The 20,663-nt window shown below is 37.2% G+C and overlaps 1 protein-coding gene across 4 annotated transcripts in view; it reads left to right on the forward strand.

Annotated features, from left to right (window-relative positions):
* Positions 1-20,663, forward strand: part of Gpc5 (glypican 5) — a 1,110,053-nt gene that overhangs the window by 907,689 nt on the left and 181,701 nt on the right. Inside the window, exons 8-9 of one of the 4 annotated variants that reach the window (XR_012907933.1) lie at positions 10,154-10,266; positions 20,025-20,325. The exons of 2 other annotated variants lie outside the window; for them this stretch is intronic. Coding sequence is in view for 1 of the 2 variants with exons in the window: in XM_075949573.1 (XP_075805688.1) it covers positions 20,025-20,026 (2 nt within the window). In the remaining variant the exon portion in view is untranslated. Of the gene's footprint in view, positions 1-10,153; positions 10,267-20,024; positions 20,326-20,663 lie in introns of those variants that run through there. One more of the 4 variants, XM_075949573.1, reaches the window with a different exon arrangement.

Raw genomic sequence — 20,663 nt, forward strand, 5'->3', positions numbered from 1 at the left:
AACAGGTATTTATTTACAGCATCGGATGAAAATGGAAATGGAGGAATGTGCTTTATATTTGAGAAGCGCGAGGTCTGTCTAAATGTAACATGGAATGTGGATACGAGTAAGACTAAGGCAAAGGATTGGTGGCATCTTAAGAGTTTCATGACCGTTACTTTTCACAGGGTTTCTTTGGAAGTTTAACCTTGATGACATATTGTTTCCTCCCTCCCATAACTCTCCTGGACTGAGTGGAAGGCAAGCTGATGAAAATAAACATGGTTTTCCTAACAGACATTTGAATTCTACCAAAGAACATTTGGAAACTAGGAAACCCTTAGATTTTTCAACATTGGAATTGGAGCTGAGATGTTCTAGGGGGCAGAACAGCCTCCTTTTTGTTTCTATAAATATGTAAACTGGTTACTGAGGGCTGACGGTGGCGGAGTAGCAAGCTAGAGATCAACAGAGCCAGCACTCTGCTGGTTTCTGGACCTGTCAATACAACTCACTCCCCCTCTTTATTCCTCCCCTCCTACAGCATTCTAAGGGGTGGAAGATGAACTTTTACAGCTCTGTCAGTCTGAAAAGTCCTTCCCGTTTATTACACCTTTGCTGTGTAACTCCAGCCATTCTCTCTTTTGTCAGGAGGCAGTGTTTCGTTTTGATTCGCCCTTGGTTGCTCTGCTTTGGAGAGGGACAGGATATGCTCAGGATATAGAGATCTACTTCTTGTAGACTTCTCCCTCAGTCTTTTCCTCACCATCTATGGAGCGAAACACTTGCTGACAGAACTGCACACAGAGGTTAGGTTTACCACAGGGTTTTGACTAGGTGCAGATTTGGTGTCTTTCCCTTTTGTCACCTTCCGGTCCAGCTTCTGTGGTCATTACTTCCTGTATCTCCTTCCTCAGATGGCTGAATTGGAGTGGCCTTTTCTAAGGTGTGTAGGGAACCACTGCTCTGTATTTGAGCACTGAGACCCAGCAGGACTTGGAGATCTTCTCTTCACCCACAGTGTCCTTTGATGGTAGCGGGTGGGGGCAGGGGTGGAATAGCCTTTAGTAACTGATCATGTTTGTGAGACTTGGAATTTGGAGAACGGCAGTCTTCATATATATATATAATTGCATTTCCTAAAGACAATTCCCTGTCCTTCTAGCACTTCACCGCTAGATGTGGATGGAGCCCTAGTCTGAACTCACACTTCCTGATCATTCTGGCCACCAGTCTGGTTACGGCTCAGCCAGCTGCTGAAGCTGCTTCTGCTACTGTATCGGCCACTGTTGCTCTCCATCCTTTTACGTGGAAGTTGAGCCAAAAGTCTTTTCCCCCTCCAAAAATCAAAACCACTTGACTGGAGAGAGAGGAGCTTGCAGAAGAACGACTTTCCTTAGGAATATGCTGAGGCTTTATTTTCAGTGGATTCTTGGGAGGAGACCACTATATTCTGCCTGTAATTATCTCTAGAGTCGTAATCATCTCCAAAGCTCCGTGATTGTCCTGAGTCTCATGTCTTCGCAGAAGTCCTCCCTATAATGCCCACTACCAAATACTCATCTGGGAGTGCCTGTCCTGCAATCATAGTCTGTAATAGACTCTGCTGCACCTGTAAGAGCTAGTGCCTGTCTCTTCTCCTGTAGTGATCTATATCCTTACATAGAGCACAGAGTAAATGTAGGGATGATATTGTTTTGACAGAGAAAAACAAAGAATCACCAATACAGACAATGACCAGGTTAGCCATCATTCCACGGATAACTCAGGACACTTAGAGGGAATCCAGGTCCTCAACCACAGCATAATCAAAACAGTCTGTCCTGTCTGTCTCCCAAGGTTTATGTGATAAGGACAAAACATTGATATGTATTCCACTAAGTATTTCCTTAATGGAGTCTTTTGTCACATCGCAGGGCAAATCCTAAGAAAGCAGTGTAGATGGAAAGGTGAGATGGATCCAGTTGGTAATGGATTTCCTGGAGCAGCTCTGCTGTGTGCTTGTTTTGAGATACGCGGCAAAAGCCGATGGTTCTAGGTCACAGGACAGCATTCTAAACTGTGTATTACATGTCTTAACATCAAAATATGTAACAGAGCGATGCTGACAGCTACACACAGGAAAACCGTATACATTAGGTTATATTCAGAGAATAACTTTCCCAAAGGAAATGAAAGAGAAAATAGGCAAAATATTAGGAAATATCATGAAAATAAAAATGAAATAATGTAAGTAATATGTGTACATAAATATACAATCCTATAGACTTTGGTATGTAATACCAGAGATGCTCTAATTTCCAAAGTTATAGAATATTTAAACAAATCAGACAACACATTTAAGAAAAGCATAAGAATACATAGAATGCTATAAAACTGCTGTAGCTGTTTCATAGAGTGGGCCAGAGCATCCTCCAACATTGGTACCAAGAGGATGCTTTTTCTCATACTTGATTTTGGGCTTTCTCACTGAGAAAGACTCAATTCCACTTCTAACTAAATAACCTAAATCTGAGCTCTGAGCTGTTGCTACAATTCCCATCTCAAGAAAGTCTCAAGTGTTCTACTTGAGGTCTCTCTCTCTCTCTCTCTCTCTCTCTCTCTCTCTCTCTTTCTCTCTCTCTCTTGCGCTCTCTCTCTCTCGCTCTCTCTCTCTCACTCTCTCTCTCTCTCTCACTCTCTCTTCACCACCCATTTATTGCCACCTTTGCCTTAGTAATAATGAAAATATGAAATTTTGCTGTATATATGTTTTCACAGTTTTTTTGAAGTACAGTGATTGTTAATAACATGTTAATAACAACGATTATAATCAAGTCCCCTTTCTAGGATTTATAAAATTCCCACCCAAACTACAAGAATTACATACATATATGCAGTGAAATAAAAAATGCATTACTATTTATATATTTGGCTGTAGCTCAAGAGTGCATTTAAAGTGTTTCTGGAGAACTGAAGGGCACTATTTGTGAAATTAATAAAAACATGTCATATTCATGTTACACTGAGGAGCTAACGACAGCAGCGCCACTCTTTTCAGCTTTGGCTTCGTTCTTTCCCAGTTCTCAAGTGTTTTAGTTAGAGGTTCTATTGCTGGACCACAAAGCAAGTTGGGCAGGAAAGGGTTTATTAGGCCTACACTTCCCTATGATTGTTCATCGTCATTGTGGAAGTCAAGACATGAACTCAAACAGGGTAGAATCCTGGAGACAGGAGCTCAGGCAGAGGCCATGGAGGAAGCTGCTCACTGACTTCCTCCCGATGACTTGCTCCACCTTTCTAGAGAAATCACGACCACTAGCCCGGGGGATAACACCACCCATAATGGGCTAGGACCTCCCCCATCAACCACTAATTAAAAGAAAGGCTTATAACTTGATCTTATTGAGGCATCTTCTCAATTAAGGTTTCCTCCTTTAGATAGTTATAACCTATGTCGTGTTCACAGGAAACTGTCCCACATACCAAGTAACTTGTGTACTTAAGACAAAGTTTTCAAATGTCTTAAAAGAGTTTTTAAACTGCATTTTAAATTCTAAACTAAGCATCGTGTCATCATTCCCCTTCTTTTCTTCCTTCAACACTTCACATGCACACCCCTTGCTCTCTCTCAAATTCATAGGCTCTATTTTTAAATTGCTGTTATACAGACACCTGCACAATCATATATGTATTCCTAAATATATAAATATAATCTTCTTAGCCATATGAAGGTATTTGCATGTATATGATTTCTGGGCTAACACTTTGCTTTGGATAATCAGTTTGAGATCTCTTCCCTGGAGAAGTCATTTTTCATGCTCGGAAAGGGAAAATTTTATGGGCTTCAACTTTAGACAAAGAACTACAGGCAACTAAGGAAAATAATTTTTTTACATAAATGACTGTCTTCTTTTATTGTTATGCTTCTCCAGGCCAAGTTGATGTATTGTTCTTTCCCTTCACTGATTACCAAAATGTAAAGATAGATTTAAATGAGAAGTATGAAGTGATGGTAAATATTCATGTAACTTTAAACCCCAGCCACCAAAGGTCTAATTTTGGTTGTGCTTTATTGCCACGCACTGCGGCCCCGGTCTGCGCTCTATGCGCTAGACCCCAGCTCACGAGCTACGAGAAAGGGCTGGAGGTTGAGAATACTCATGCAGAGACAGACCGACACACAGCTCTTCAAACACTGGTACTAAAAGCCCCCCCTTTATTAGCACCAGGTAGGATTAAATACACTGCAGTCAATGGCCAACAGGTGAAAATCCCATCCCCTGATCCTCTAAGCTAGGCACAGCTTCTAGTAACTTTAATTAGAAGGTTCTAGGAGGGAAGAGCAGTTGAAGGCTAGGACTCATTAGTCCCAACACTTTATGATCTTAGAGACTGCAGAACACAGAGAATCAATTAATGCCTCCTAGTAGCAATAGTGGTAACAGGGGCAGCACCTCCCACTCGAAAAATAAATCAATGACAAAACCCTGTTCCTTCAAGTTTTCCTTCCTTGAATTTTTCCCAATAACTTTCACAAGATATCTTTCATGATTCATGTTACCAATATGTCTTGTTTGTTTTTTGGGGGGGACCAGATCTCATGGGGGCAAGATGTTCTCCAACTCAGATACCACTTACTATTACCTCCCAGTTGCTGAGACTACAAGCTGAAACTACAAAAATCAGCTGGTGTTTGATGATTTTAGTGATTAATACAGATGAGACTGAGGTATTGAATAGCTCTAAAATCAAGAAATGTTTTTTTTTAAAAAATATAAAGAAAATATTGTTTCTAAATGGAGTTGAATATCCCTGTGTTTTATGATGATAAGGACACCATGTCTGCACAACTCAAAAAAAAGGCATGTGAAAAAATGTGGATGATATTGGGCAATGAGATGTATTTATAAACAATTTACCATTGTTGAAATGCCAGTGATATAGTTCATACAATATGTTAATGGCATTAAGATTTTAATGAAAAACTGGTTAAGAACTAGGACTAAGTAAATGGAGCAATAGGTAAGACACTGGCTCCTGTTGTAGAAGACTCTGCTTCTGAGCGTAACAACACGTCAGTTTACAACCATCTGTGATTAGCTCTAAGGAATCCAATCCATGCCCGGATCTCCCTGGTCATTCCATTCACATGGCAGACTTACATACATGCACAGAAAACACTCATACACATATGAAAATAAACAGTAAAAAAAAAGAATTTGTTAAGTGTAACTTTCTGTTTACATTGGCCTACATCTTAAGTATCCAAAATTTATTTGGTCATATCTACATTAAAAATATTTGACTAAACTGTGCTGTGCATCTAGAAAACAAATAACTCAATTTCAAAACAGGGAATGAATAGAAACAGAATTCTCAAAAGAGGAAACTCAAATGGAGGAAAAGCACTTAAAGAAATGTTCAACTCTTTAGCCATCAGGGAAATGCAAATCAAAACTGCTTTGAGATTTCGTTTTATGCCAGTCAGAACAGCCAAGAGCAAGAAAACAAATGACTACTCATGCTGGTATGGATGTGAATTAAGGGAGTCACTCATTTTTTGCTGGTGGGAATGTGAATTTGTGCAGCCACTATGGAAATCTGTGTGGCAGTTGATCAAAAAGATGGGAATCAATTTACCTCAAGACCCAATACCACTCTTGGGCATATATCCATAGTATGTTTCATCCCACTTGCTCAACCATGTTCATTGTTATGATATTCACAATAGCCAGAAACTGTAAACAATCTGAATGTCCATCAGTGGATGAATTGATAAGGAAAACATGGTACATTTACACAATTGAATATTAGTCATTCAAAAAATTAAATCATGAAATTCTCATGTAATTGGAGAGAACTAGAAATCCTAGGTGTGGTAACCCATACCCAGAAAGACAAATATGGTATGTATTTGCTCTTTGCTTATATGTGCACGTTAATTGTTTAGTCATTGATAAGCAAGCTACAATCTGTATAACCACAGATGTTAGGTTGAGAATAAGGGACCAGTGGGGAGAGATGGATCTCCTAATGTAGGGGAAATAAAATAAATAGTTATAGGTGGATAATGAGGAGTCTAGGAATGGGATGATCAAACAGGGCAGTTGCTGAGGGAATGTGCGGAAAGGCATCTAAACGAGTGGTACTACAGAAACCTAATAAGGTAGAAGATTCTTATGATGCATACATACATGAAGGTGATCTAAACAAAATCAAAATAACATGGAAGACAGAGCTGTGGCTGGGTATCTCTTGTCACTAAATGAAGCTTATGGTAACAGGAATGGGTTGTATCTAATCAAGATGTTGACTAAAGGGGTTCCATGAGTAGCCCCAAATAATCCAAGTTATTACCAAGGTTTCTAGTAGCACTTACAAACCTCATGGTAAAGTCCTACACCTGAAGACAATACCTATACAACTTATTAAACATGGAGAAATCAAAGTGTGCCTATCTTGATCTTTCACCCTATAGTTGTGGATAGTACTCTGCTTGCCATCAAAGGGGAAAGGCAAACACCAACGCAACCTCAAATCCTTCAGTTTACAGTGGTGAACTGTCTGCAAGATACTAGTGCAATTGTGTAACAAAACTTGTGGGAATAACCAACCAATATATGGCTTGACTTAAGGTCTACGCCATGAGATATAACCCATAGCTAATGCTACTCAAATATCCAAGTTCCTGAGACTACATGGACCAAGGACCTAGGACAAATCCAAATACTACTGTTCTGCTAAAGGAACAAAGTAAAAAAAAAAAGGCACCCAGTGACCTTTCTCTATATTCATAAGTCTGTGCCTTGCTCAGTCCCCATCAGAGAGGCTTTCTCCTGAAGCAGAGGGAATGAATACAGAGACCCACATCCAGATAATGTTCAAAGACTGAGACACCATGGATCATCCAGCACTGAATGGGCTGTTCCCATCAAATGCCTCCCCTCAGGGCTCAGAGAGCTCTGAGGAAGAGGAGGTAAAAAGAGTGTAAAGTAAGAACCAAGGACTCAAAGTCTTCTAGACACACCAGAGCTTGAATGAGTGTCCACTGGGTGGGGTCCTAGAGCTGAAACGAGAAATGGGAACTCACTTTTACTTGAAAAGGTAAAGAGAGCACCCAGTCAACTCTTGTCATCTGGTGTGATGAATCCTGGATAAATCAATTAGCACATCATCATTTAGGCAACAAGACAATAAAGTAATAACCACAGATCAAATTTACCTCTAACATACTGATCAGGAGCAGTGTGCTGTATACCAATTTATTATTTGTAATGTAAATCTTAAAATGTAAATATTTGTTTTGTGGTTAACTTAGTGCATTTAATTCCCTGGTTATTTTTAGATTAACACATTCTTGGCACATCTATCACACACACAGTAGTTTCAAATAAACAAAGTTAATAAATTCATGTAAATTCAAATATTATTCATAATTCTAAATACTGCGAAAAGTACAATAAAGTGTTCCATCATGGATAACCACATAACTGAAACCATAAAATATGAAATCGCGCATATAGGGATGCTACTGTAGCTTTTCTCACTACAGCAATTAATTTTAGTCATTTGCCTCAGGAAGTTTAATGCTTACGGAAAAGTTTAAATCCAGTGAGAAGAGATCATTGGTTCTAAAAAAAATATTGAACCCTTTAACAGATACCTTTCCAAACGTTTACCCCTGCTATGTCTACACACACGATTTCCATCATGACATCTGTCTAGAATCCTTTCGGGTGTGAAGTCTGTTGCTTTGTTTTTTTCTTTCTAGATGATGAAGAGGGTATCACAGTCTCCTCCCAGTAGCAGGGCCCAGGGCAACAGCACTCCTTCACAAACTGTTCAAGCTCCAGTTCACACAAGTACATATGGAATGGGTGGGACTGAAGCAAAGAGATGCTAAGTTTCAAGTTTCCACATATTTCATGACAGAGACTATGTTCACTGTCGAGGAAGAGGCTTGCAAAAGTGCTGGTTGTACACAGAGAATTTTCTCCCAACGAAGGTGTGCTTATATTTAACATAAATACAGATTTATAATCCCAAGAATTAAAAGCTCTGCATTCATATCTAATCCTGAGCTTCAATTTTTATTACTGCAATATTGTGTTCAGAAGTTAACCTTCTGATATTAAGCATTGACTTCTGAGACCAGATGTCTGTGTGATGCTTGAAAATATAGCATTGTCCAGTGAGAATTTAGATGAATAGGTTCATATAATCCAGGATATTCTTAAATACAGGTTTACTAAGACTAGGCATTAAAACTGTTCCCCATTCAGGTCAGGTTTTCTACTTTTATAACCTCTGATAATACATTTTCATTTCCACAGAAAAGAATGCATAGTGTCTTAAAATTCATGTTAGTTAAGATATAGACGTTTCTCAAACATTTGTAGAACATCATTGGGAAAGTCTCTTGATTAGATAATGTTTTAGTTGACAAGACAATTAATTCATAATGAAGTTGTTTCAAGAAACAGCCAATTAAAAGTCACAGTATTTAATGTATAGTGCAAACTCAAATTTAACACAAGAAGCAGAGTAACTTTTCTCCTACATCAGCAACAAAAGCTAGAATTATCAATGAGTTCAGTGGAAAAGAGCAAGTAATCTTGAACTTGTACAGTTACAGGCTAGACTTTCCGTAGCCCACTTAATCTCTGCCACGTACACACACATGGAAAATAAATCCTTATGATTTGTTTGGAAACTGAGCAGCATCTACACGGGTGACATACATAGGAGAAGAGAGCGATCTTAGAGGTCTGTTCATGCTCTGGATTTGCTGTGTTGGGGACTGGACCCTTGATCTGCTCAGAAGATCTTTAGTGAAGTCTTATATTCATCCAAGGCTAGAGGCATGTGTATGTCTGCAAGGAATGGCTAGTTGCTGTGATGTTCAACTAACATTGGTCCAACTTACACATATTGTGTGTGGAAAGAAGGAGGATGTGTTATTTTATTCTAATATCTGACCATTATTGCCATAAATTCATATAGCTAGTGCGTGGTTGGAAACTTGTGCTGACTGGCAGCTTCAAAGACTTTTCTGCTGATAAAATACACGCATAAAGTATTTTGGTGCACTATCTTTTCTGATATTTTGATTTTGACTTCCATAATCTGTTCAAATAAACTACATAAAATACAATTTTTTAAAGATGCTAAGATCCAAACCATAGTTAATTACACTAAAAACCATGATGTTATAACATATCTTCAATAGAGTTTTAATTAGGATTTAATCTTCCTCTGTTGAATCACAAGAATAAATTTTATAAACTGCATGTTTTCATTCCATAGACCTAAGCAGGAAACCCTTTAAGAAAAATTATCTTGTCGGATCATGTCCCTTCTGACAGATGGGCCCCAGGAAGTGGGTTTCACCTTTAGCAATTTAAGGGGCAGCACACACTTCATTTTCCCAGTGGAGATAGCAAAGCATTATTTATCATTTCTGCAATAGCATAATTACTCATTCAGCATGGCAGCTATGGTTTACAGAACACGTTGCAGCTCGGGTTTGTTTATTGGTTGCACTTTGCACAGCTTTCAATCTCCAGTTCATCCCCAGTCACTCTGCTTCTGAGATAATCCTTGGTCAGCTAAAATCACAGACGTGGAAAGAGCTCCTTGCATTTTCTGTACTCCAGGACGTCATTGCCACTGAAGCATGTGCCAGGATCTGCTGTTGCTATGTTACAAGGCATTTAACAGAACTTATAAAACAGGCCATTTCTACATGCTTTAGCAATCAAACCTCCATGAAGCCATGATGGCACTTACTTATGGGTTTTGAATTATACAAGAGACCCCTTCATAGTTTCAGCCTCAATCAATTACAGTTAGATGTAATGAACAGTTGCAAAGCAGTAATTAGGAATGATGCAATGTAATTTCACTTTAAATATATTTTATATGGAAATGAACATAAAGCATATCTATTATCCTATCTTTTCCTATTTACTTTCTTGCCACCAAGCAGTTCCCTTTCAAAGATTTTATTTTGGTTTCTGGAAATAAACACCACAAATGAACTCTAATCCTCCTTGGCCACTACTCAACAGGCATCAATCACACATAGTTTTATTTGTACAGCATGTTTTCATTTTGAGCATCTCTAACATGACATGAATGTAGTAGACTAGACTGGAATCCCTTTTTCACTTTAGTCTATTTTTGGCTGTAGGAGTTGTCACCTCTTGGATCTAGCCTGACCTCCCTTCTACCTACCCAATGCCAAATATCATTGTCAAACAAATGAGATGAAACCATATGAAGCTGAAGAAGGAAGTTCAGAAGGTATTGTCAAATTTCATTTGCTCCTTAATTGTTAGAATGAGATGGTAATTAAGTCATATAAATTGTTCTAAATAGTCAATCCCACAGAGGCAGGAAAATTTCTTCACATACACACATAAACAAAAACACACATACATGCTCCTCATATTTCACTTAGCATCTGGGAATGGCTTCGACTTGTGTAGTTATCCTCTTAGAACATATTTGTTGATAATTTGACACTACCATAGTGATCATGGTGGGAGATGCCAATATTCGCTCCCATAAGAACCCCAAATGGTTAGCATGATTCTGTTGGAACTCCCTTCACTTGGTCTTTGAAATTCTGCCTCATATAATTCACTGAAAAAAACTGTTGGAAATGGATGTGTGATGGCCAACTAAGTCAACCACATCATCTTAATTTGGCTGGAAAAGAATTTTCACAGAGGAAGTAATACAAGCCAGTGAGGCATAGACAGTGGCTGTCACGTTCTTGGTTGCTCTCCATTTATAATATTTATGCTGTATGTTCTTAGCTTTTATTCTGGCTCCTAATTTGCATCATCATCCTCTAGATTGTGTATTGTATAAAATCAAGCAGGTTGGACATATGACTCAGTGAGTAAAGTGCTTGCCAGATAGGAATAAGAATTTGAATTTGGGTCTGAAGTGTCCATGGGAAAGCTGAGTATGGTATTGTGACACTGGAACTCCAGCCTCTAGGGAGTGGGCAGAGGAGGGGACAAATAGATCAGAGAGAGTCAATGCACAGCCTCTCCAGCTGAAAATGTCAATGACATCCAGTGAGAGAACTCAAAAAGTTAAGTGGAGGGTAGTAATGGAAGATACCTGATGTTGACATCTGGATTCTACACACTCACAGACCGTACACACACACACACACACACACACACACACACACACAGAGAGAGAGAGAGAGAGAGAGAGAGAGAGAGAGAGAGAGATGCTTCCACTCCAAACACACGCACGTGCACACACTCCACACACAAAGTAGAAGAAACAAAACTGTTTTGACTGGTGATGTGACAAGCTTCAGGAAACAAACGGTGTCCTGAAATCTTAAATTAAGAAGTATTTAGAAGCATTTGATTGCAAAGTCATGAAGATGGCAAAGAATGCAAGTAGAGAGGAAGGCTAAGTATCCCAAAATGATGAGATGGATTGCCTTAATCACCTTACAAAAACCCATTGTGATTCCAGGCCTCCTTCCTGAATTCAAGCTGTTTCTGAGCCTTAGACAAATGCCACCTGTGACAGATGTTTGTTAAATGGAGATCCTGAAAACGCACAAGTCATGAGCACACACACACAAAGAATCAATAGGGCTGCGTTCTTGACAATTATTGGCAATGTAATGTGAGGGTTAGTGATTTTTCTGTAATTCAATTGGTTCTGATTATCTTCAAACACTGGAAGACAGGTCCTAAACGATGTCTTGAGGAGAAACCACAATGAATAGGAGCAGGTTGCGAGCAAATAAGCACAAGGAATGTGACGACTCTTGTGGCATACCTTCCAGAGCTAGTTTTTATTTGACATTTGAAGAAAGGAAGATCAAAAGAACAGGACTGAGACACTTAAGGTAGAACACACAATAAATGTGTTTTATATATAACATCAGACTGTAAATGTCCTACATATAAATGCAGAATGTATGTGTACTATATAAATGCAGAATGTGTATATACTATATATAAATGTGGAATATGTACATACTTTATATAAATACAGGATATTCACATACTGAATATAAATGTATATAAATGTCTATACTATATATGAATGCAGAATGTCCATGCACTACATGCAAATAAGAATGTACATGTATTATGTGAATGCAGAATGCGCAAGTAATACATGTAAATGCAAGATGTACAGGTGCCATGTAAATGTGGAATGTACTTTATGATGAGCAAGATAGACCTAAAATAAATATGGCACCAAACATTACTGATTGGATTGGCATTTAACTGATTGTACTGTGCAGGTATCATATAATTTCATGAGATGCATGGTCTCCTACACTTTGAATATATAAACTTAGTTAACTTGGAAGCTAATTGACAGATGATATGCTAATGCAAAAATGGAAAACGAATGGAGATGATTGAAAATAAACCACTAAAAGGACATTTAATAACCCGTACTCTTTTTAAAATAACAATGGGAGCCTACACTACACATTCAAAATGCTTGTTTAGTTATCAATATATTTTATTGTTTTGTTTTTCTACTTTTTTAATAAGGATTTTTGGACAAAAATATTTTTTGTGTTAGCCAAGTTTATTCATTCTGCCAGAAAACTAATGCATTATTTTCTGATTATGCTAAATAAAAACATAAAAGATAATGAAATTTCTTGTAATCAAAACAAATTCAATAGAACACTACAGAAATTTGAATTCTTCGGATCAAGTTAAATGGTTTGATCAAAACTTTTAGATGGGCATCCAGGTCCTCAACTACCCATATCGGAACTGCTGTAAAGTGGTCCATCGGTCAGAGTTTCCATCCTCCAGTAAAGAGAAATTAGGTAGACGGTCTTTCTTTGTACTTGCTCTGACTCCTCTGTTAAAAAAAAAAATGTTGAAATGCACGAATTGACTTTGTAGAGCCCATTCTCTTTCTAGAGTTACCTTGCTCAGTTTAGACATGGGGTCGGAGTGGGGAGGGTTGGTACTGCCTCCAAGAGGGGTCCAGTCATTGTTGACGTCCCAGGGGAGGCCTTCTCTGAGGAGTGGATGGGTGTGAGGAGAAGGGGTAAAAGGGAGGAGAGGAGGGAGAGGGAACTTGGATTGGTATATAAAAAAAAAAAATAAATAATTAATGAAAAAAGTTGAGCTCAATTGAGGGATGGCTGATTCTTATTTACTTATCTGGCATATTCTATATTTTCTTCAATGATAATCATTCATCATATTCTTATATGAACAATTACTATGTCTACAAAATAAACACAATAATACAAGGTTGCCATCTATGAGACTTTTCATTAATTCATTTTTATTTTTTCTCTTTACATAAAAAGAAAAAATACTGTATATTAAATATTTGGGAAGAAAAACAAGAAAATGATCGGCCATGCTTATTAAAATATAAAGGCAAATTTTGATGCAAAAGATGAAGGCTATCATCTTGAAAGCCTACTTTTTTATTTTATTAGATTTTTAAAAAAATACCAATCCAAGTTACCACTTCCTCCTTCCTCCCATTCCTTCCACATACCCTCCCACCCCACCCCATCAGATCCTCAGAGAAGGTAAGGCACATTGCTTTGTGGAGGGTCCAGGGCCCTCCCTACTATATCTAGGCTGAGCAGGTTTACATCCAAAGAGAATAAGACCCCATAAAGCCAGTACATGCCATAAGGATAAATCCTGGTGCCACAGCCAGTGGTCCTTCAGTCTGCCCCAGCCAGGCAACTGTCAACCACAGACAGAGGGACTATTTAAGTCCTATGCTTGTACCTTCCCAGTCAGGCTGGAGTTGGTGAGCTCCCATTAACACAGGTAGACTGTTTCAGTGGGAGAACCCATCACGGTTTGACCTCCTTGCTCATATTCTCACTCTTTCCACTCTCTGCCTCTGTTTCCATCAGTTGTTAGATGAAGATCTATAGTGATATTTAAGATATTCATCAGTCTGACTACAGGGAAAATCAAGATCTGGGCCCCCTACTTTATAGATTAGGGTCTTAGCTGGAATTAGCCTCATCTTACATTAGAGTATTAGTCAGCAGTAAAAAAAAAAAAGTGACATCTTGAATATTGCATGCAAATGGATGGAATTTTAAAACACTCTCCTGAGTGAGGTAAATCAGACCCAAAAAGATGAATGTGGTATGTACTCATTCATAAGTGTATACTACTCTAAACCAAGGATATTGAGCCTATATTTCATGATCCTAGAGAAGCTAAGTAATAAGGTGAACCCAAAGAAAAACATATATAGACCCACTTGGAAATTGGAAATTGATGACATCTCCTGACCAAATTGGGAGTGTGGGAGTAGAGGGAGAAAAGAGGGTGGAAGGGGAAGAGGAGGAGAGAAGGGGAGTGTTGAGGAGAACTTTAGGGAATGGGATAGTTGAGATGGAGGAAGGACAGAAATGAGAGCAAGGAAAGAGATATCATGATTGAGGTTAGCAGAAAGCTTACTTTTAAACCTAATTGATTTAACTATTTCTGGGACTAATGAATATCCTTTTATTTTACATTTACTCTTTCATTTTTACACAGTCAAGGATTATTTTTTTCTTACCACAATTTTAGAAAGATATAGTTAAAATGTTGATATAATGCCACACACTCAAAATATGAACTAACTATAACATTGGCCACATAGCATTAATTTGGAAAAAAATAGTTGAGGGAAAATTTTTCTACACATCTTGGATAGCTGGAGAATGACAACACAATCTATCCCATCTGTCTTTGTCTGTCTGTCTGTCTACCTCTCTGCCTGTAGTAACATCTGGTGCTATTCCTTGATACTTTACAATGTTAAAGAAAGGGGAAAGTGTGGTTCAAATTCCTAATCACTGTGGTGACTGTCTGAAGGCAGTGCTCCCTATAGACAGAATAAACTGGCCTAACATAAGAGAGAGGCACCCTCTGTCCTGAGACTGCACAAGCAAATATTTGTCACCAAGAGAAGGGCAAAATAAGACTGTGAAAATATCCTGAAAAGATAAAATAAACTCACCCGCAGATTCTTACCTGTATCAGCAGTGAGCAGGGTGGTGGGGCGAGTAAAGATCAGTGGTAAGTTAGTTCTCATTATATATCACTTCCTTCCATGTCTTTAGACTTAACCAAGTGCATTATAAAAGCAGTGTGTCTCATATGACATCTAAAAACAGAATTCTTAAAATATTCTCAATTTCTAGATACCTGCTATTATTTAAAAGAGCCTTGCATTGGTCATACTAACAATAACATTTCTGACCTTTTTGAGAAAAAAGTAAATTCATATAAACATTCAAATACTTTTAATACATATGCAGGTATATTGCAGGGCAATATACATATATATGTATAGATATACACATATGCGATATAGTATCTAAGACAATTCTATTCTACAAAGTAATAAATGTATGCACTAAGAAAATACCTCAATTTCTAGGACCTTACACACTGTAATATCTGATAAAACAGAAATAAAATCTGTTCTCAATTTTTTCAGAAATTATCTCTCCCTGAATTTTCTCTCTTATAAAAAGTGAAGCATCAGTTCCTATGAGCACAAAGCAGAAACACCTAGAACATGTAAAGTGATGTGTTGAGTTTGCCCACGATAAACACAGACTTTGTCATATGTAGAGGAAACGTTATTCTTCAAGAGGTTTCTCTATTTCAATTTATTCCTAAACGTAATAGGAAAGATTGAGTTTCTGAATGTTTCAATTTATTTAACAAAATTTGTCACTTAGGAATTAGCTTACTTCTCCTCTTTCAAAACTTTTAGCCATAATCATCTCTACCTTTCTGTTTTTCTAAACATGTGTTCCTGGAGGTGATGGTAGACATCTACTATTGATTTCTTTTCTTATTAGTGGAAATGTAACTGCTTTCTTGTCATGACAGAATATCTGACTTTATGTAACATACATATATTTCATGATTGCGTATATGTGTACCCAGTTACCATATAAAGAAAACCACCAAGAGTACCCTCTATATACTATATTTAATCTCGAAAGCAAATGTTAATTCATTCAAATGTATTCTGGTGTGTTTAAAACTATGTCATTGTTTTTCTTTTATGATTTAATACAGTGAGACTCACTAAAGACTTTTCTCTATCAAATCTTTGCTTGCTAAGAACCATATTTAGACAAAGTACTGGATATAATATTATGCAAATACATTTGCTAAATTTTATTGAATACTCTTTGTAATCAATTTTCTATCTTATTTATAAAATTTTGATAACAATATTATGGTGACTTCTCAAATAGTACTCAAAGGTCTTTCTCTGCATATGATCCGCAACATTATAATTACTACAGAAATTGCCCCATCGCTGAAGCCTTGGGTATTTTGCCTGTGACCTTTGGAAACCTCTGGAAGAGAAGAAAATAGGAAAATAGCTTTAGTGTCTAGTCAGGAGTTTCCTTTTTTGTATGTACTCAGGGGTCATTTTTCAGAGATGGACAATGAACAGCAGAGTTTTCCTTTTTAGGTCAAGAGAGTTTGTATTTTATTAAAGATTGGGTTCTTTGGTCTAATTTCACCTAAAGCTGAGCAGCTTCCCATACATTGGAAAGCCACACTGCTCTGCCATGTCCAACTGAAATTGCATGCACTTTGGCCAACAGCTCCCCACTTACTTCCATGTTCTTACTCATTTTTGTTTTACTTTCCCGGAAGCACTGACTTTGTTACGACGGTGTGTATTTTCCATTTCTTTGTATAGATGATTTTTCACCTTTGCCCATTTCCTTTGGAACCCAAGTTCTCAAACTTTCACTTTTCATGTGACCCATAACTTTAATATTTCCTGCACTGTTCCTGATGTAGCATTTAACTCTCTGCCTGGTTATGAAGTCTCCTTTCATTTCTTTATGCATTCAGTTAAGTATATTTTTTTGTTGCATAGTAATTGGTCATACAATTTATTTGCCACACTTTTATCTTATATATTATAATGTTTTGCTATCTCAAATATTTTAACACTGTATTTCATTTTTAAATAAATATATATGCCACCCAAAATTATTTTATATGATACCATCTCTGTTTTCCTATTGCATTGCTAAGCATTTTTAAATCACCATGCTTATAATGTACTTATCTGTGTATATACTTTATCTTCAAAAATAAGAATGATCATATTTGTCTGATGTGCCATAAAAAGTGTGTTTTTGTCAAAGGCTTCTTGTTCATTTCCTGGCCGCCCAGACTAAAAATAATGACACAGAAATCTTTATTAATTGCAATACTATTTGACCAATCGCGTAAGTATATTTCTGGCTAACTCTTATATCTTAAATTAACCCATTTCTATTAATCACGTGACTGTGGCCTACCAGCAAGTTTCCAATGGACTTGAGCGGATGCATCTGTCTCCTGCAGGTGGCTATGTGGCTACTCCCTGACTTCACCTACTTTATATTTTTCAACCTGGCTTTACTCTGTTAAGTCATTGGTTGAAAGCAGCTTATTTATTAACCAACAGCAATAAAACATATTCACAGTATATATCACCTCCCTCAGTATATATAGAATTTTTTGTATTTCTCTATCCATCTGACTATTAGGAAAATTCTTAACCGATTTTTCAAAAGACCCTTTAATAAACACAATATTTAATCAAGGTCGGGCATTCAGAACTGACCCACACCCTTGAAGAGTTGAGCTCTTTGTATTTCTTCCAAGCTTCAATTTGTAGAAACAAAGTATTTCCTCAAACAACAATGTTTTTCTACTTTTACTGTTCCTCTTGGAATTCTGGAGGAAAAAAAGGTTTATATGATAAATTTAATAAGTTTACTTAACACTGGAAGGAAATCATGTTATAAAAATCTATAAGCTTTTCAAGTTGTATTCAGAGGGGATAATGGCAGGTCTTTTATCTGTGGGTGATGAAGAGGTGTTCCTATCATTGTCTTTGCTTGCAGTCTGAAAGTAAACAGTGATTTTGATATTTTACAGCTACGTTGTCCTGCCTAGTGGTTCTTCGTGTATTTTGTTTCCTTGCCCTTCCTGTCAACCTGTCAGCAATCACATTATAGTACTGAAAGTGTAACTGCCTTTAGCAGTTCCCTCCCCGCTTCTAATCTTCTTTGAAGCAAGAGCAGAAAATTAGTTTGGCTGAGAGTCAGCGCCAGCATGCATGTTATAGTAAGTGGAGGAGTCAACTGAAAATGACTGGAGGCCTTGCTTATGAAAGGAAGTCTATAAACCTGAATCTTATTGATCTTTTCTTGCTAACATTTACATTTAAAGCTTGCCCTGATTTTCAGGTTTTGTAGCATATTTTGACATCCCTGTATACTAAGCTTAAGTACATATCCTGATGGTTCAGTTATTTCATCCTCTTCACAAAAGGGCCGGCTGTGGTAGATGAGGAGTGTATGAAAATTTAACTGACCCAATCTCTAGATCATGAGAATGAACATGTATAGGACATTAAGTACCTGGGAAATGGAACTTAGCATCCTTAGTTCCTGCATGGCTTCTCTATCTTCCTTCTGCGTTTCCTATTTTGATGATGGGTAGGTGCTTTAGCCTAGCCCAAGAGCAAACCTGATTTTTTTTTTCTCTTACCACCTGTAACTAACTAACAACAAAATTTTCTTTTCTGCTTTGCCTTTTGAATAGCTGTCAGATCTCTAATTCCTTCCCCACCTTTCCTGGCATGCTGGAGAATTTCATTCATCTTAATTTCAAATTTGATATCTAACATTTCTATCCACTTCAATTATATATATATTCTAAATTTGAATATATATAAATATTTAAAACTTGAGTTCTAGTTGGTAAATATACATATGTTTTCATTTAAGTTTCCAGAGTTGAAAAATTAAAGTCCAAGGCAGAAAGACTTGACATTAACTCTTTAATTTAATTAAGCTACTGCATATTATAAAGCTATTTGTTTGCAGTAAAGAAAAAGTGCAGTTAATTTTCTAACAAAATCTTGTCCTAGGCTTCAATATATTTCTAAATATAAAATGAAAATTTCAATATCATTGTAACTGTACTGACAAAAATAAAGAGATAGTTATACCCCTCAAGTTGGCTATTACTATTGAAACAATGGTCCCCAAGAAACTTAAATCTCATGCTAGGAGAAGGAAAATATTGAAGCCTGATGCCACTGATGCAAGTATTTTCTCCGAGGAAGAGTTTTCACACAGTTCAGACAATTTATCATCTCACCTCTCAGGAGCTGCGGCTGTGATTGACAGTGATGGATGGGACCACACCTTGATCAAGCCTACTTTGTTATAAACACTATTTGCTTCCTTTTAAACCAAACCTCATGTCAAGAACCATATGATAGACTTGTGCCTGAGAGACAGGGCCACTAGACCTCTTTATTTATTACTCTTCCTACTATAGACACACTGAATGAATCAACTTTTCTTGCTTTCTCTTGAGACTTCAAGAGAGATGGAAAGGCACATACACACACACACACACACACACAGAGAGAGAGAGAGAGAGAGACAGACAGACAGACAGACAGACAGAGAGACAGAGAGACAAAGAGAGAGACAGAAGGAGACCAACATTTTTGTGAGGAAGTTGCTTAAAACTAGCAAAAGAACAACTGAGAAGTTACCAGTGTCTAGAATTTACTTGGAGCCATAGGGCATTTGAATTCCCACTGGCCAGCTCAGAAGAAGTTTAGATCAGTGTAAGGACCAAGACATCTTAGTGGTATGCTCTACATAGGCTAAGGGATCATCTGTTCCTAGAAAAGAATATATAAATACAAGTTTTGAATCAACCTAATTATTCCTGTATTATTTATTACATCCTAAAACAAAGTTTAAGAGGGATGCATTGACCTAAGAATGGAAAAAAGAATAGATAGTTTTGGATAGATGATGTGAGTTATGGTCCAGAAAAGGAAGATCAAATGAGGAGGGAGAGGTAGAGAATATGGGGATGGAATGCTAAAACTAAGATTCATTTGAGGGATTGCATGGCCACATAGTATTTTAGAAAATGACTTATGAAGACACAGCTGCTGAAAATTTCATGCAGTATTCATGGTCTCTTCCTCTTATCTTGATACAGAACTCAAAACAATCAAGAGACAGGCCTCAGAGAAAGAAGGAAGCATGTCAAAGAAAAACCAATGGTTAGTCAATTGACAGGAGTTGACTGAAAAGAATTATAGTCATCACCCAGAATGGACAAATGATACCTGAAGTGATTGATAGTCTGTCACCAATGGACAGAAGATTGCACCATCTATACCAGTCTTCTTGGATTCATCATTAGATCAAGAAATCAACCGCACGCTTTGCTCATAATCTCTTCCCCGAAGCTCTCTTATCCCTTTGACAATAAATGTGACCCAGTCACACCTCTAAGCAATTTGTGTCTTAGGCTACCCATTGTTTTCTCCAGTGTAAGTGTGGGAGAAGTCTGCAGAACTGGAGTTGTCAACTCAATTAGAAAATTACTTACAAAAAAAAACAACTTGCTAAAAAAAATTAACCCAGATATTTCTAAACAAAATACATAAATAAATAAACAAAAAAAACAAAAATAACATGTGACATTCAAGACTTACATTTTGACTTAGCTTTTAGTAGTATTTTTCTATAAAACAATATTATTTTAAAGAAAATTTAATCAAATGACAATTTAATGTGATCTTTATTGGACTCTGTATCCTCATTAATTTTTTCTGGGAAATTTTTCTGGTTA

Source organism: Microtus pennsylvanicus, chromosome 15, assembly GCF_037038515.1.
Source record: "Microtus pennsylvanicus isolate mMicPen1 chromosome 15, mMicPen1.hap1, whole genome shotgun sequence".
Lineage (NCBI taxonomy): Eukaryota > Metazoa > Chordata > Mammalia > Rodentia > Cricetidae > Microtus > Microtus pennsylvanicus.